We start from the raw sequence: 17,906 nt of genomic DNA on the forward strand, positions 1-17,906 counted from the left end.
AAGTGTTGAAAATATTTAGCTTGCAGAAGGAAATCACCAGAAAACCAGTTAAAAAACTCAAAAAGCTACAGGAATAGTCGAAGTCTGACTGAATCCTGCGTCAAACTTTGGCAGTTACTTCACATACAAAATAAAATATATTCCTAAAAGCAAAATAACTCATGTTACAATAATATGCTCCCATCCTTTCAACTCCTCTGCCCTCAGCATGATTTTTTTACTGACTTAATCCGTTAATTTAATATTGAAACTCTTAAGCAGAGTTAAACCAAGTTCTGGGTTTCTCCTTTTCCTACATTTTCTTCCTTTGAAGTTACACTTAAAAAAAAATTATTTGTGAAATATTTTTTTAAAAGTCTCATTAATGCATGTTCCAATGTTTTAGATTTGCATTTGATGCTCTTAAAAGTACTGGTCTGATTTTTCTTGTCAAAGCTTTTTTACAGACAAAGGCAAATTACCAAACAGAAAGCACTATACATTCTGCAAAACAGGCTTAACTGAATAGAGAAAGAAGGAAGACCCAAAAAGGCCCCATGATATATCAAATAATCTGTAGCCTTGGTGATAAGAAGAGTGAGACCTAGGATGTACCTACTATTTAAATTAGTATCAAAAGATGGTTGTGCCCCAACCCAGGTGCAGAACCGCATGACCTTCACGTGGGCCCAATTCTTCTAAAGAGCTTGTCCTGGTCCTTCGGGATGGCATCCCTCAGATGTGTCAACTGCACCGCTCAGTTCAGTGTCACCTGCAAACTTGCTGAGGGTGCACTCAGTCCCAAGGTCTCAGTGATGATGATCTGGCATTTGGATTTGTTAAATTTCATCCCACTGATGACTACCCAATGCTCCACTCTACCTCTCTGCAAGGACTCCTGTCCCTGTTTCATACCATCAGCAAACCTGCTAAGGGGGCATTCAATTCTGCCTCCAGATCACTGAGAGGTATTTGAAAAGCACTGGCCCTTGAACTGATTCTGAGAAACACCACTGGTGACTGATCACCAGCCAGATGTAGCCAAATTCACTGCAATCTTTTGCATCCTGCTGTTCAACCAGCTCATCCCAGAGCTGGAAAACTTGCCCAGAAGGATGCAAGAGGGAAAAGTACCAAGAGCCACACAAAAATCCTAGAAGCTACATCTGCCACCTTATCTTCACATGCCAGGCAGATGACATTATTGCAAAAGGGTATCAAACTAGTGAAACAGGTATATAAAACAAGAAAAAAAAGTAATACAGTTACATGTTCAATACACTAAGAGTTATTCTGTCTAGTGTATATCAAAATAAGAAAAATACCACAAAAAAAAAAGAACCACCTGTAAAACTTCTGCCTGGGCATCCAAGTGTCCTGCCAACCATTTGTTCACTTCAGCAGGAAAACACACAACCCTCTTCTGGGCACTTACAATCCTGTCCTCTCTTTTCATCAAGGGCTACCCTTTCTCCCTGCCAAATTTTATGAATTCTAGCATTATGAGCTAAACAATTTCTCTATTTTTACCCAATGACAGCTGTATGCAACATTCACTTTCTGACCAATGCCAGGGTCTATGCTGCAAATCTGGCAGATCTTTTTAAATGCCTCATCACAGGTGTGGTTCTGCATTTTAATGCAGAATCCATATCAATTTTGCTTTCAATTACTGGGATAATATTTAAGAGGTGGTAAAAATCTTACATGCTCGACTTTCCAACATTCCGGTAATTCATCATATGGCCAAAGACAGTACAGAAAATCTGACATGTTTATAAACTCCTAAGTGACTGCAGAATTAATTATTCTTCTAACCAAGCCAACAGCATAGAAACTTTTAAAAACATTCTGTCCACTTCTTCATTACAACACCAGATTAAAAGTTTGCACTGAAGAAAAACCATTTTTGTTACTTTGGTTGCCAGAGCTAAAAGTGACCTTTTGTGGTTTCACAATTTAATAAATGTAATACTCCAACATTTTTTAAACAAAACCAAGGAAATAATGATTTACCACAGAAACAGTTCAGTGCTACTTAAAAATAGGAATTTAGGAACATAAATTTACAGAAGTAACAAAATTTAACGGTTGCCCAATTTTCTCCTTGCCTTGAGCAAAGAGAATAAAAATGGAAGTATTAATTTTTTGCTTGAAATAAACATGGAAGTCTGCACAAGATCTGAACAATCAATCAATATTTTTTGTATTTCTTGTTATTTCTGCAAGAGAAAGCTTTCCTGAAACACGAATGTTATCATGCAACTTAACTCCAAGTTGCAGGCCAAGATAAAACCACTTTGTGTGTTCTAGAGACATTGTTCTTGATTTATCAGCACACCACCACAAAAAGATAAAAAGTGAGTAATCTTCACAGTCCTTCATCCAGTGTGGATTGAAAAGACATTTTTAGAAATTTCCACACAGCCAAGGCAGATATAACTCACACTGAATTCATGTGTGTGCTGTCATTGAGGTTTGTGACATTTCTTTTAAGAGCTATAAAGAAGAGAAAGTTATCTATCACAGCTTAACATGCTACTGGTTCTTACCTGGTTTTGTCTGGATTGGAAGCTAGTCACATTCAGCACACTCCTGTCCACAGGCTAACAGGGGAAAAAAGGGCCAAAATTAGAGGATGTTTTTTTCCCTACAAGAGGGTTCCATCCAACAGAAACACAGGGCGGGGGGGGGGGGGGTGGGGGGGTGTGATCAACTTACAGAAGACAGCGGACTAGAAACAGAAGATGGAATCCTTTTAGCATCCTGTTGAAAGAACAGGTCCGATAAATTAAAGCGGACATGACATCAAGTAACATCTTGATCATATACTGACACACTGACTGTGTTTTTCAAACACATGGCATAAAACGTTAAAAGGAGCACTCCTTACCGCCAAAGGGCTTGACATCTTCTCCAATGTCTGCAAGATGCGCCGTGCTGTGGAACTTGTCACACCATAGGACTGCACGTTTGCTTGTTTAGCTTTCATTTGTCTTTTTATCGGCGGCTGAAAAATTAGCATTGCCAATGTTACGATGGTGGATTCTGAGTTCCACGTGTGTCTATTTCATGCCCTATGGCTACACTGGTGATACAACCAATACTCTCATAATGACAGAGAAAAATGCACCCACTGAGTATTCAAGGCATGAAAAAGAAAAATATACTCCACTGACTCTACCGAAGTTTAAGTGGGGCCCGCTTAATATCTCACACATGGGATAAAGCAACAAAAGAAATCCTTAAATGTAAAAGGTCATAAAATGGAGATGCTGGGCTCATAGGTCTCTGAGGCAGTGATTAGGAAAACAGAAATGAAGCAAAAGCTTGTGCTGCAGAAAAGTACTTTGAGTAGCTAAACAGATCTTGGAGTTTCATGATGGCATAAGCGTGGCATCTTAAGCCAGAGTATACAATCATCATCATGAATTTCTAGTTCTACTTCTCTTGTTTCCTCCCTTCCTCTAAGACTGCAGCTGACTGCAGATCTTTTCTCTGTTTAGAAAGATAAAGATCTGATTTGAACTGTCACAGATCTAAAATAATACACTGAAAAAGTCAATGCTGTACCACATGACTGAACATAATTTTAAAAAACCTCAGTGTAACAATTTTTTAAAAAAAAACTATGTTACACCTCTTATGTTACACATCATGCTTCCCACACCACTATGTGAAGACAGGAAGCAGATCACACAACACATAGAACACGTAAGTGAGACTCACTGTACACAGCAACAAACAAGCTTGTCTCTCCTTTAAAAGCCTAATATTTGCTTCCTCTTTTCAACATAATCCAGAATTTTTGTCAAAAATGGAAATAGCTGACCAAAGACGACTTCTAGCTTACAGAAATTTTAAATATTCTCAAGTTTCACTCAACACCAAGTCAGGAAAACCCATAAGGTTCAAGATTTCCCTGAAACAGGAAATTGAGTCCCCTTGTTCCATCGTAGAAACAGACTGCCAAAATAGGTGCAGCAAACTTATCTTCAGTTCCTTAAAGTTCCTTTTGACTTTTTAGTTTTTTAACAAAGGGCATTCTCATTTAAACAAATCAGAACCAAATCAGATTTTACTGACTTGCTTTTAGATTCAGCTCTAGCTACTGAGAGCGGTCAAGATTTTTAATTTGCTGGTTCACTTTAGACCACAAAGAACACTTGGGGACAAGCAGCTCTTCCCATGAGCCTTGTGAATGACAGTAAATTAGAGAGCATCCTTTTGTTTATCGTGATATGCAGCATGTAGGACTGCATGTCTCCCTCTCAGTAACAGAAGTACAAAGGATGAGCAAATTTGCCTTTTGTATACTACTATATTAAAAAATGCACAATATGTTCATAGTTTGAGTGCTTGTGTAAGATCTACAGGCAAGTATCAGGAAGGTAACTTTTGCTGCTATTAACAAAGTTTTCAAAGTTATGCCATCATTGTAATTATTCACATTTTATTTTACCATATTACAGAGGCAGACCATGGCAGAACATGGAAATTTCTGGAAGACATAACTGAAGAAGAAACTGCCCAGCAACTAAGATGCTACTGTCATTCTTGTGCTTTATGACAAGCATTTCTACAGAAAGTGTTACACAAGAATTGAAACCAAACCTGTAGGCTGAGTGAGCAAGATAGGAACTGTTGCCACATTTTTCAAGTTAAGTTCCCAGCTCAGAGCTTTTTTGGCTGAGCTCCCCCTTCTGTACTTCAGTTATATTTTCCCTCATGCTGCACTACTGTTCTCATACCTGGTAAGCAGAAATCTGCACTTTTGTCTGTCTTGCTGCTGCAGCTGCACCACCATAAGAGGTCTTTCCTGGGTAAAATGGAGAATCCCCAAGCTGTCTTGTCTTAAAGACAGAAGTGTTTCCAAGTGACTACAGAAAGATATTACGGTAAGTGGTTAGTAAAATGGCTACACATTCAACTTGACTAAAATTAATACCGTGCAGTACTTACAGGAGAGGGAGATCCAAAAGCAGACAAATTGAATGCAGGTTTTTTAGAGCTAGATGCAGGATGCTGTGAGAGGGAATGAGATCTTTCAGCCTCTGGGGACCAGAGCAGTGGTGCTGAACTATTTTTTGAAACTGTGATATCTGCCAAAATGACAAATGCCATATGTAAATGCCTCGTGTACATAGAGAAATTTAGTATTAAACATCAAACAAATCCAGAGTTCTCTACAAAAACATCTCACAAAATGAAAAGGTCCCTTAACACTGATTTCTCTGGCACTCTAACCTTCAAAGCTCTTCAAACAGATTAATTTCACATATGGTATGAAACTCAAGTACCAACTCTGAACCTAAAATCTGTTCACAGAACTGCAAATGCATGACCTTTCCGTATTTTCAATACTGATCCAATACGAATCTTTCAAAAGCATTCACAAGTTAACAGCACATTTCCAATACAACACAATTTTATTTTTTCTTCTTTCATTATAAAATAAAGGAACTGCATAAACACTGGTGCATCTCTAATGATGCAAGGTTTTTCCTATATTGGCAGAGGGTTGGAAACCAGCATAGGACAGAACTGACCAAACCTTAAACCTGAAAAATTATCCAAAGGCTGAATTAACACAGTTAACCACCTATTTTCTGTATGTCCTATGGAGATATACCAGAAAGTTCTAGCAAACTCAGGTTATATCACTACACCCTGTCAACACCTACTCTGAATTGTCAAACTATGGTCTCCAGAGAACTGGCTGAGCACATCTCCATCCCCATTTATAGGAGGAACTAGAATAATTTGCAAACTTGCTGTTTTGCCCTTTCTCAGCAAGACACCTAGGTCACATTCTACATAAATACAAGGTCTTGCGGGTTTTTTTTACTTAAAAATGGCGTACATTCTTTACTGAATTTGGCAAAAAACAAGGAAGTATTCACAAATTATGCCCTCTGCCAAGAAGAGAAAAAAAAAAAAAAAGGCAGCACAAACATAGTTGCTTTATTGACTCCTGGTAAAAAAAAATTGAGAATATCTTGTGTTTTTACTTTTCAACCATATTTACTCATATTTAGCCAGCTGTGAGATTTTCTGAGTCAATCCTCCTTCTGGGCAACCAACCCAGCGATCAAGCTACAGAAAGCCATCTTCATCTCCTATTATCCCCATTCAAGATTTACAGATAATCAAGCTAAAATTGTATTTATCACCACTGACTCTTTAGAATATAATGGACTCATAAATGTGTGCCAAGCATGGTTACATTTAAAAGGTGATAGGATTATATGCTTTTAAAATACTAAAAATTAAATTTAATTCTAACACCTAGAGCTGACATTCTCCTACTTTATTTAATAAGGCAGTGTGGAATATTAAGGAATACAAAGTACTTCATGGCATCAAACAAATCCAATAGAGAATATAGAAGTTACCTTTATCAGATGCCCTAGAGGAGAAGCCACTGGTTGTTGAGATGTTATCGTCATCATGCTGAGAGGTAGAATCTTTTATTTCCTTTACAAGGGACAGCCCAGGACTGCCGATACCAAGTGTGGAAGATGTGGAGGGCTGACAGTGCGGGACTGTGGAATCCAACATGGCGCAGTTTAAATGGCTCCGGTGAAGGGAGGGCCTTGTTAACACATCCGAAAAGTTCAGTGCAGACCTGCTCGTGGATGGTTCTAAACAAGAACAGCGAGACAATCAGCTTCCCTACAGACAAGCTCACAGAAGCCAAAACCTGTTTTCTATCAACAGCCATGCTTATTGCCAAGTTCTATGCACAAAAATAGAGAAGCCGAATTTAACTTCCTCACCCAGATAGGGTTTCATCTGTCTGATTACAACAGCAACACCGCTTGTAATACTAAGCATTAATGTTGCATTAAGAAGTACTTAAGGATGGGATTTTTCTGAATTTCATCAAAATCTGACCCTGCACTCAAGCGCTTAAACTATGTGTTTCACTAAATCAAACATCTATAAATTCCTTCTCCTCTGGGTAATGCTTACAATAAGCTTTTGAAAATTTGAGATTACATGATAAGTTATGAACAACTCTGCAGGTTTTTATCATCTCGTAAAAAAGATGGTGCTAGTCTGAGTATGTAACATAAAAATATGTATTTGCAAAGATTTTCAGGGGTTTATTTGTGCTGGTGTCATCATCCTCCCTTCCAAATTCTACCATATCAGGTCATGCTACAGGCAAATTATCTCCTATCCATTAGTTTTTGAGATTTTGACACAAAGGACAAGTAAGCAACGCAGCCTCATTTGTAAGACAGGCATTTCTTCCTCATGAAAAGGGTCTGTAAACACTGGCAGTGTCCTGCAAGAGGTGTTCTCACAGCTCCAGCTTGCCACATGAACAGAATAGCAATTACTGGCCATCTTGCCTCATATCCATATGCCTACAGTCCTTCCCATGATTTCTGGGTATAAACATAATTTTGAGACACTACCATCCTGACATTTGTGCTGAAGCTTAAACTAGCTACTTCAATCTTCATAAACACTGCACTGCTAGTAATTAATTCTCCAAAGCACTGGTAGATTTTTAAGACTGTCTTGTTTGAGTTGAAAGAAAGTGTTATCAGCCCAAAGGCTGGCTAAGCAAAGGAACAGAGGCACTTGCACATTGGTACCTCATAGCCAAAGAAACAGGCTTTCTAAAATAAAAACACCAGTAACAATAAAAAAAAATATCATTAACTACTGCTAGAAAGATTAACTACAATGTCCACAAACTGCAACACAAGCTACTGAAGGTTCTAGTGGGTCCCATCTGCTCCTGATTTCTTGGAGCTAGAAATTTTGCTGTGCAGCTGTTCTCACTGAAAGGTCCTTTCACACAATTCTTCAGGAAAGCCAACACATGTTACTGATTCATGAAAACCTTCTCTATTCCTTTATACAAACTTATGCTCAAGCTACAGCTACACAGAGAACTGTAAAGCTCCTTATTTACAATTAGATAACATTGGTGAGAAAGGTATTTCCTCATTACTTTTCATTCTGCCAACAACAGAAGCAGCTGACTGTCCACACAGATGGTTATGTACACATGCTCAGACAAAATATCTCACCTAATTAAAAACTGAGTTCCCAAAACTACTAATTTAAGAGAAACTCAGATGAGAGCATATGGAAATTCATGGAGTACTACAGAAACAGTGAGAGGCACAGATAAAAAGCACAGAATCATTTTAACATGATAAAAGAGTAGTAAACTTCTTTGCCAAGGATCCAAATAGTTTCTAAAGACCCCAAGATAGCAATGCCACAGAATGTTACAAAGTATTTCAAAATAATAATGTCATAAACAAAGTTCCCCAGATCTCCACTAAACTAACAATGAAATTTAATAAATTTCCTGGTAGAAGCCCAAAGGAAAAGAAAAAAAAAATCAGGACACATGAAGGATTTCTCCTCTGGCATTCTAGCATTTGGTCTTTTGTTTTGAGGACAACAAAACAGATTAATGTTTCTACTACCTTAAGCAATTAGATAAACTTTCATCCCAGATCCTTTAAAAAGAAAATGTAACCCAACACACTAGCAATATTGCTAGCAAATGAATGCTAGCAATATTTTACACTTGGTTACTTGACTACCTGAAGTTAACTCATGACTTCCAAGGGCTCTAAGTGAAATTCCAGTACGTTTAAACTTTGAAGCTAAGGCAGTTCTAAAAACTGAGTTACTGAGGCTTTTTCCTGTGTTTTTCCTATGTGTGGGGTCATTCTGGGTTGGGGTTTTCAGCAGCTTGGTCATTTTGGTTTGGGTGTTGCCGGATTTTTTGGTTTTTGCTTTTTTTTCTGTCCAAACGCTCCTACCAGCCTCCCCTAGAAATGTAGATTCAAAACTAGAAATCTGTGAATAAATACAGATGGTCAGAATACTAAATGATATTTCACATACCTTCCAAATTAATTCTTGCTGATTCAGGCGTGACTCTCCCATCAATTACCATGGCATCTTCATTTGCATAATCATGGTGATAGTTTACTGGATTCTCTTCCTCGCTTGCAGTTTCATTCATATCTACACATTTATCTTCCCTTTTATTGAAATACTTCTGCAACCATCCTGGTACAATGTTTTTCACTGATTCAGTCACTCTGCTGAGGAGCCCCAGCTTGAAAGAAAAATATATGAGTACAGTCAGCAGCATACTCTGGGATGCAACCTTGCACAGACCTCAAAGACAGACATTAGATAGCAATATTCAGATGAGTAAGATAAGAAGGTGGTGGATCCTTCATAAAGAATTCCTATACTTCTGGAACATGCATGACAAAAATGCACTTAACATTGATTTACTACTAACCCATCAGTTTCTGCACTTCCCAGTAACCTTGGCAAAATTTCCACATTCTGAAACTACAGCTGAAGTTCACCAAAGGCTTGTCAAGTCACAAGGTCATAAAGAAAATAAATTTCTAAATAACTCCTGATGTACACATGTTGTTTTGAGGACATCTTCACTTGAAAAAACATCAAACCCAGAAGCTCAGCAATTATCTACAGCAATAGCGATGAGCAGTAATAGCTACTAAAATCAGTGAATTTAAATATTTCTTTTTCTAATGCTGAACTGCAGGAACAATGCTCACTAAAAACCCCACTTATTCTGTTCTGAATAGTGAAGGGATCCCTAAAGGATCTCGGAGGAAACAGCTACAGTTGAAAAACAGACTCCTCACTACAGTCCTGTTGAATAGATTCAATTTGATAAAATTTCATTTCATGGGATGTTAAAATTTTGTATCTACAAACCTTAATATTTGGCAGTTACTGAATACATAAAAACCATTTCCATTTTGACATTTACCAATTATTTGTAATGCTTACATTCAAAATGTTAAATAAATATTTCTTTTTGGTTTTAGGCAGTCACTTATTTCCCATCATATCCTCAAAATTTCAACATGCCTTCTTGTCAAATCTCAACCCTGTGCAGCAGAGTGCTTGCAAGATGAAGATGCCCCTCTTACACTGACTGCTGCCACAGAACCTGCTGCTAACCTCCACAAGCTTTAGAAACCGCCAAAGCTACCTCCACAATTTCAACACTTTGGAAACTGAAAAGCAACAAGAGCATAAAAAAGATTTTTGTGGAACTTCATTGCCTGTTGCTAACACATGCATCAAGGTACTTTGTTGTTTTTCTGGGTTTAGGCAACAAAAATTTCTAAAAATTATTATTCATGTATAGAAAATTGAAAACATTCTTTGAACATGTAGTAGTTAGTCTAGTAAACAACTCTGAAACAAGAACGCTGTTGTATTCAACTTTCTTTAAAAATTCAGCACACATGAAAGAGAAAGTCCGTATCTGACATTCACATATTTCATACAAAGTAACATAAACACCAACTTATGGGACACCCTTAAATCTGGAGTTAGAAGGGGGGCTGGCAAAGAGGAGAAAAGCAAGGTAGAAAACAAAAGTCTATTCACAGGAAGAAAGTCATCTTAATTTACAATTTGACATTTTTTCATAAGGATCTGTAATTTAATCTCTTACTTGCACAAAGACAGAATAACTAGCCTGAGACAGCTTAAACTAGATAGAATACAGCATAATAAATGCATCTATCACAATTACCACACGAAGATGCACACTAATATGCCATGTTTAGGGAGTTGCTGCTATTCTACAAAAAACTAATCCTCAACACCAGAGCTCAAAAGCAGTTCAGTGCCTGGCACCAGCAAAGAGGCAGTCTGTACTCTGCTCCCAGCCCCTCATTTTCACCTTTACTTGCAACACACTGTCCCCCTTTAGGGGAGTGAGTATTTTGCTGCTATGAATAAAAGCATATCAAGAACTCAGAGGACTTAAAATTTGCCAAAATAAGCAAGTGGTCAGGACACAAACTGCATCCAAGGCAATTGCTCTTGACAAAAAGCTAGGCATTACTATATTCAGTATTAAACTAGAGAATCTCTCCATTCAAGAGTAAGACATTACTGGCCATAAAACAGGTGTCAGTATGATTCTCTTGCTGAGGAAACCCTCCGAGGACTGAAAGCTACCTGAGACTCAAGATGGAAGAAGCCACAGGCATCCAGAAGAGTAAACACCCAATCATTAGTAATCCTAATGAGTAACTGGAGAATGTAGCTAGACAAGTAATTAACTAAGATGACGTTTTACCATCCATATCTGACACCAGACTGGTTTGACCCTTTCATGCAAATGGCAGCCTTGCCATTCTCCACATATTCAGCATTCCAAGCTGGGTAACACAGGGTAACTTCCCAAACCTGCCCATGAGCTGGAACTCAGCACAGCCGTACTGTACCAAGTACTAATGGCCTGCTCCATCCCGCTTAGGCACAGTGGTAGACAAGGAGCATGGTTTTATACTCCAGAATAATGCTGCCTAGTGACAAAGCAAGAGAAAGCAAAACACATGTAAAGGCACCTACATTTCCTGTCAGCAAAATATATTAAAGGCACTGTGAAAGAACTATGTAGGCATTATAAATGAGCCATCATCAGAACCAGATTCCATTAAAAAAACCACCTTCCCCCTAAAAGTATTCCACATTCCCCAGGTATGTCTATTCAAATACAAACAGATGACACACCAAAAAAAAAAAAACCCAACCCAGAATTCCTTCCATCATCTCTTATCTGCCCATCAGAGCTAAAAGCCAATCACTAAAGCTCTGTGGTTGGATTCCTGATCAAGTCAGGCAGTTAAGGTACCACTGACCAACTACACATTTGAACATGCATACTGCTTATTCCTGCCAGAACAATTCAGCAAAATGTAATGCCTTACACTGTCTTTAAAGCTGGCATTTTAATCTTTCCCTAACTTGCAGTTTTCTTATACTTCAATTTCAGCACATGCATTTGAACACCCTTTCCCTCTCTCTGCACATGCAAACAAGCCAACCCTGTCAGCAGCAGAGCACTCCCCCTCGACTACTTCTGTGTCACCAGCTCTGCACTTTGCTCATCCCATCTCCTCAGAGAGGAATCATTAATCCTTCTAGAAGGCTGACAAGGACAGCACACATCTCATTGATGCCAACAGATCTTCAGATATGAAATACAAAAGACACAGCAATAGACAACTCTAGCAGGCTTATTCTCGAGCAAACTGCTCAGATCCTGATCTTCTCATGCTACAAATATGAATCAGTTTCTGCCAAAACACCTTCATTCAGTACAGCTACTCTGAACACGCTACTGCACAAAAACTGTTCTAGTTCCCAGTCTCAGGTTGGGAGCAGAGGACGCGGCACTGGCACGCAGTCTAATGGTCATAATTTCTCATTTCTACAGGCCACACAAGTACCAAACAATATCATGGAAGGGCAGAAGACTCACAGGGGCAATCCCAACTATGTGACTGCTGTGTTTTATTCAGTGAACATGTTTTACTCCTTAACTGACTGATTTCAGAGGTTTGAGTGGCTGTCAGTATCAACTGCTATCACCTCAAATACACTCATCCCAAAAAATTATCAGCAGGAAAGCTGAACAAAACGAAAATGCACCACAAAGATCCAGTAGCTTATGAATAGGTATTTAGAACAGTTTTTCAAAATCTGTGCATCATCTCAAGTGTCTGCAGCTCTGCTAGGTCTAAGTCTATGTATACAAACTTCATAGCAACAGTAACTACAGTAACAGCTACTCCAAGGCATATCGGCTTGACATCATGGAATCACTGAACTATAAAGGCTGGAAAAGACATCTTAGATCACTGTGTCCAACTGTGATCCAAGAGTCCAAACCCTCCTTGTTTGGGCACAAACACTCATTACCGAGTTTCAAGCCCTGCTCCTTAGGTCCCAAGACTCATCTGCAGGGTCCAGAGCATTATCTTAAAGGCTCCAAGTCTGATTTGGAAGGCCCAAAGCCTCATTTGTAGAATTCAAACTCTTTATTATAGAGTACAAAGGCACATCTCCAGGCCCAAATCCTAGCTTCCAAAGCCTCCCATTGAGGATTCAGCCTTTATATAATGGGCTCAAAGCCTTCCTCTATGCCTCCAAAAACCCATTTCTAGGGAGCAGAGCCTCAGTTCAAGGGACTGAAGCATCATTTGAGGGCACAAAATCCAAGAAAATCCAACTGCAGCATTCAAACCCTCCTACTCACCTCCAAAAGCCTATTTCCAGGGGCCAAAGCCCTGTGTTGGAGACTCGAATCCTTCCTTGGAGGGTCCAAAGCCCTCTTCTCAAAAGATCATGGAATCATTAAAGTTGGAAAACACCTTTAGGATCATCAAGTCCAACTGTTAATTCAGCACTACCATCATGTTCACCATTAAACCACATCCTCAAGTGCCAGCTTCAACTGCCCTTCTCTGGACAGGCTCTAGCCCCTCAGTGCGTTCCTCACAGAAAGTGGCCCAAATCTGAACACCAGATACCAGGTGTGGTATCTCAGTGCTGAGTACAGGGGGAGAATCACCAGTGCTGAGTACAGGGGGAGAATCACTGCCCTGGTCCTCCTGACGACACTATTGCTGATAGAGGCCTGGATGCCACTGGCCTTCCTGGCCCCCTGGGCACAGCTGGCTGCTGTTCAGACACTGCTGACCAGCACCACCAGGTCCTTTTCCGCCTTGCAGCTTTCCAGACACCCTTTACCCCAGCCAGCAGGGGGTTGTCGTGACCCAAATTCAGGACTTGGCACTTCATCTTACTGAACCTCATACAACTGGCCTCAGCCCATCTACTCAGCCTTCCCAGACCCCTGTCTAGAACTTTCCAGTCCTCCAGCTATCAACACTCCTGCCCAGCTTGGTGTCATCTGCAAACTGGCTTAGGGTACAATCGATCCCCTTGTCCACGTCATTGATGAAGGTGTTAATAAGGACTGGCCCCAGTATTGAGCCCTGGCAAACACCATTTGTGACTGGTCACCAGTTGAATGTAACCCCTTTCACCACCACCCTCTGGGCCTGGCCATCCACACAGTTTTTTTACTCAGCAAAGATCACACCCATTCACACCATGGGAAGCCAGGAGAATGCCATGGGAAGCCAGGAGAATGCCATGGGAAATGGTGTCAAAGGCTTTACTAAATTCTAGGTAGATGACATCCCAACACTCAGAACCTTTCCCTCATCTACTAAGTGGGTAACGCTATCACAGGAGATCAGATTGGTCAAGCAGGATCATAAACCCACGCTGGCTACAAAAGATATGTAAACAGATAAGATATGTAAAAAGATACATAAACCCACTAAGCAAAAGATATGTAGACAGAAGTATCAGTTAACAAACAGGTGTCATAATTTACTACTTTAAAAGACCATTTATTCAAAGGATTTACAGAAAGAAAGAAAGAAAAATCAGTAGTTTGTGGTCACAGTTTGAATTCCAAACTTAAAAGCAGGCAATAGCTGGCCAAAAATATATTTCTTGGCCAAAAATATTTACAGAATAGGACAGTTGTTCCAGCATGTAAGGGTCTTTCACATAGCATAGGGTGAGGAAAGTACTGGCAGAAGCACTCAGCAGTGACACATTACTCAAAAACATCCGTTTTGTAACTGAGCTGATTACAGTCCAGGAGGTTCTAGTATGAAAAAATTGTATAAAAATTATGTAAGTCATACACTTACAGAAATTTGTCAGAGATGCAAAATAAACAACTGGATAAAAGAGCTGATTTCCACTTCACTGTACACATACCTCTGAAAAGCATCAAATTCTTGCCTCTCAGAGACTTCCTTGCTTCCAATTTCAAAGTCAAAGTTATCAGAACATATGAACCAATAAGTCCTCAAAATGAAAGCTATCAGTGAAGTTCACTGAGACAGAGCAGATCAATTTTAACAAATTCCAAACACCAAAAAGGAATTTTCTTGCCCTCCACCCCCCACAGTTAGCTCATGCCAGCTCTGGCATATAGCAGGCTACTCTCCATACTAGCTGAATTCATTAATCTGGCAAAAAAGTACGTGTTTCTCTGCTGGGCCAATGAGTTAAACTGGCTCAGCACACCAGAGCTGGCCTGAGAGAAAGCACAATCAGGCAGCCAGAACCAGAGGAACGTGAAATAAAACTTCTCCCTTCTTTCAATCATCCTGTGTCTGTATTGTCATGAAAGACACTTTCCCATTCTCCTCTTCACCTCACCCTTCCCTTGCGCTGCCACTAGCACATACAAACAACCAAATGATGAACTGTAGAAAGGCTCTATTAAATAGATCCAACCAAAAATCTGTCTATAGACTATAATGGTGAGGACTATCCTCAGGTTGCTGGTGCAGCTTATCATATGCCTGCATTGATGCTCATGCAACAGTAGGAACAGAAATGGAAAGATGACATGATTGTCTCTTGCAGCAGCAGACTTAGACTGGATTAGACTAACTCTGCTTTTGCTATTCAGGGAGTGGCTTCAATTTGGATGTAGGACAGCAGAGTTTGATATTTCATTTAGAAAAAGGACAATAAAACTTATGACTTAATATGAACAATATGTTTCAGGAATGTTATTAATTATGTAACATTTGAAAAACAACAATTTCATTTAAGGCAAGTGGACTAGTTCAGATTTATTCCTGAAAGTCTTGAAGAAGGGATTATATTACCAGATGTGTGTGTATTTCTTTCTTATTGCTTAAGTGAGCCTTATTTTCCTTAGTCTAGTTAGCTTTAGAATAAAGGTTCCAGGGAAATTCAGGTATTTTCTGGCACTGTATGCACATCTGTATACATTATTATCACTTATAACTGAGAGCAAAACACCAGTACGTGCTCTGAGAGATAAATCAGTGCCTAACACACTAAGTTAAATCCCTGTGACACTGAATGGTTTTAATCTGAAGTTTTGTCCACACCTTCAGCTGACACAGTGACAACATTACAAAACGTGCCATGAAGTACAAGCTACCTTTCTTTCTTCCTTTTAGGAAGCACTACACAGGCACTAGTTAACCCTCAGCAGCAATCAACAATGGGTGCTGTAAATTACATTCATATTACACTTTGAGATGGAAATTTATCAGCAGCAAAACCAAAAAGTTTAAGATTCACGGGACTATTTTCCCTTACAACTTCAAAAGCAGTTTTAAAGTTCTTTTTTTCCCAATTTAAGAGGGAACTCCAAGTAGTTAACATTTTTAAATTGAGGACTGCTCAACTCAGCTGCTACAGTGTGTCCCCAGGTAAGCTGCATAAGCAGTATCTAGAATTATATTAATTGAAATGCTACTCAGAATATCTTTCCTATAAGGAAACCCTATAGTCTTTAACTTACTACTTTTATTTCTGACATAACCACATGGACAAGTTTAAAACTGGAATGATCAAGAAGTACATTTCCCATGGCAATGGATGGTCTTTACAAGCCTATTAGCACAAGCTATCAGATTTTACAAAGTATAACACACATTTTATATTTAGGATTTAAATACATTATTAATGCATAAAATTGTTTATCTTATTTATAGGTATTCTATATACATTAATATGCAATTCATTACAGTATTTCAACATCACCAAACGTAACTGGTAATGGCAAAATCTTCCTCTCCTTGGCATTTACAGCCAAGGAGTTCATGCATACAAGGTGGCTATCAATGCATCATACCCCACACTACAAATTTGCTACTCGCTACAATGCACAAGGCTCCCAGCAAAGAACACATTTTCAATGTCATTTTGCCTGAGAGCACTCAGAAACAAAACAAGGTACCATCACAACCATCACACTAAGGCACAAAGTGGTGAGGACACACTATGTATTTAAACCCAAAAATGGGCAGCCCAAATTCTGCAACAACTCCTGAAGAAACAGTTAAATGCCATCCTAGATCAACTTGGAGCTTGCCAATGTCCATCCCTATGTCCACTGCTTCCCAGTGAGGATAAGGCTTGAAGGTTTGAAGCATATTTCACAAAACTAAGCTATGAAATCTCACTCCTGACATTCTGGAAAACACAGTCTTCAAAACAGAAGACTGGAATTAATTTTTTAAATATACAACAGTATTAGCAAAAACCAGCAAAATATTAATATCCTCCCTCTGAAGTATCTTTTCTGTCCATGCTGATCTATAAAGTGAGCTGATAATAGCACATACAAGTCATTTCGCAAAATCTATAGCCAACCCTGTTGCACCTGCTGCAATTAGATATGTTATCTAATTCACAAATTTTAACAGGTAAATTAAAATCAAGTAACTAAATCATCGCATTTAGTCAATCACTGTGATCATTTGGTACTTCAGCAGAACTCAAAGCCTTCCTACCTTTTAAGTATCATCCACAGACATTGCGCAACATGCAAAAGTTAAGCCTCACAATTCATCTAACCAGCATAACCTGCAATTACTTTAAATTTGACACATCTAACCCTGGTGCATACACTTCCTGACTAGATTCTAAAATGTAAGAACTGGTGCTTAAGAGAAACCAAAGTAATGACCCTTGGACACAGCTGCTTTAGCTGAAGCAGTGAGGGGTACTGTTACATTCTCTGACGTTTTAAGGTAATATTCTGAAACTGTAAATCCCAGGTAGCCTCAGCTCTGCTGCAGGGCAGTAATCTTCCTTTGTGAGAGGCAGCAGTGTTTTCCTGGCCATATTTTTCATCATACTGCAACTGACAGAACCAAGAGCATCTCACTTTAAACATATAATCAGTACCTTCAGACACTTCTCTTACCAGCAACATGAAAAATTGCCATTGCAGGTAGAGATGATTTTTTTTGGTGACTGAAGGTCACTAAAAAATCATCTACAAATATGTATATATTCTACAACTCTGTAAAGTAAGTTTAGTAACAAATACTGAGGGCTGACATTAGAACACATGCACTGTTACAGATAACTTTAATACATATCTGGTTGCATCAAGCAATTCCTGAACACAGCTACATTTAAATCAGTTTAAGCCTTGTTTTTATCCGTTTTGCTTAGGATAATTTTAATTACAAATACACCTGTATTACAGTCTCACCAATTCAATATCT

The 17,906-nt window shown here is 39.0% G+C and overlaps 1 protein-coding gene across 2 annotated transcripts in view; it reads right to left on the reverse strand.

Moving 5' to 3' along the window:
* Positions 1–17,906, reverse strand: part of NUP153 (nucleoporin 153) — a 44,577-nt gene that overhangs the window by 18,594 nt on the left and 8,077 nt on the right. For both annotated transcript variants that reach the window (XM_059852134.1, XM_059852123.1), the window contains exons 2-8: positions 8,866–9,082; positions 6,375–6,623; positions 4,942–5,081; positions 4,731–4,859; positions 2,873–2,989; positions 2,701–2,745; positions 2,532–2,585 (exon numbers count right to left, since the gene is read on the reverse strand). In XM_059852134.1, the coding sequence (XP_059708117.1) occupies positions 2,532–2,585; positions 2,701–2,745; positions 2,873–2,989; positions 4,731–4,859; positions 4,942–5,081; positions 6,375–6,623; positions 8,866–9,082 (951 nt within the window). The remainder of the gene's footprint in view (positions 1–2,531; positions 2,586–2,700; positions 2,746–2,872; positions 2,990–4,730; positions 4,860–4,941; positions 5,082–6,374; positions 6,624–8,865; positions 9,083–17,906) is intronic.

The sequence above is a fragment of the Haemorhous mexicanus genome, chromosome 1 (assembly GCF_027477595.1).
Source record: "Haemorhous mexicanus isolate bHaeMex1 chromosome 1, bHaeMex1.pri, whole genome shotgun sequence".
Classification (NCBI taxonomy): domain Eukaryota; kingdom Metazoa; phylum Chordata; class Aves; order Passeriformes; family Fringillidae; genus Haemorhous; species Haemorhous mexicanus.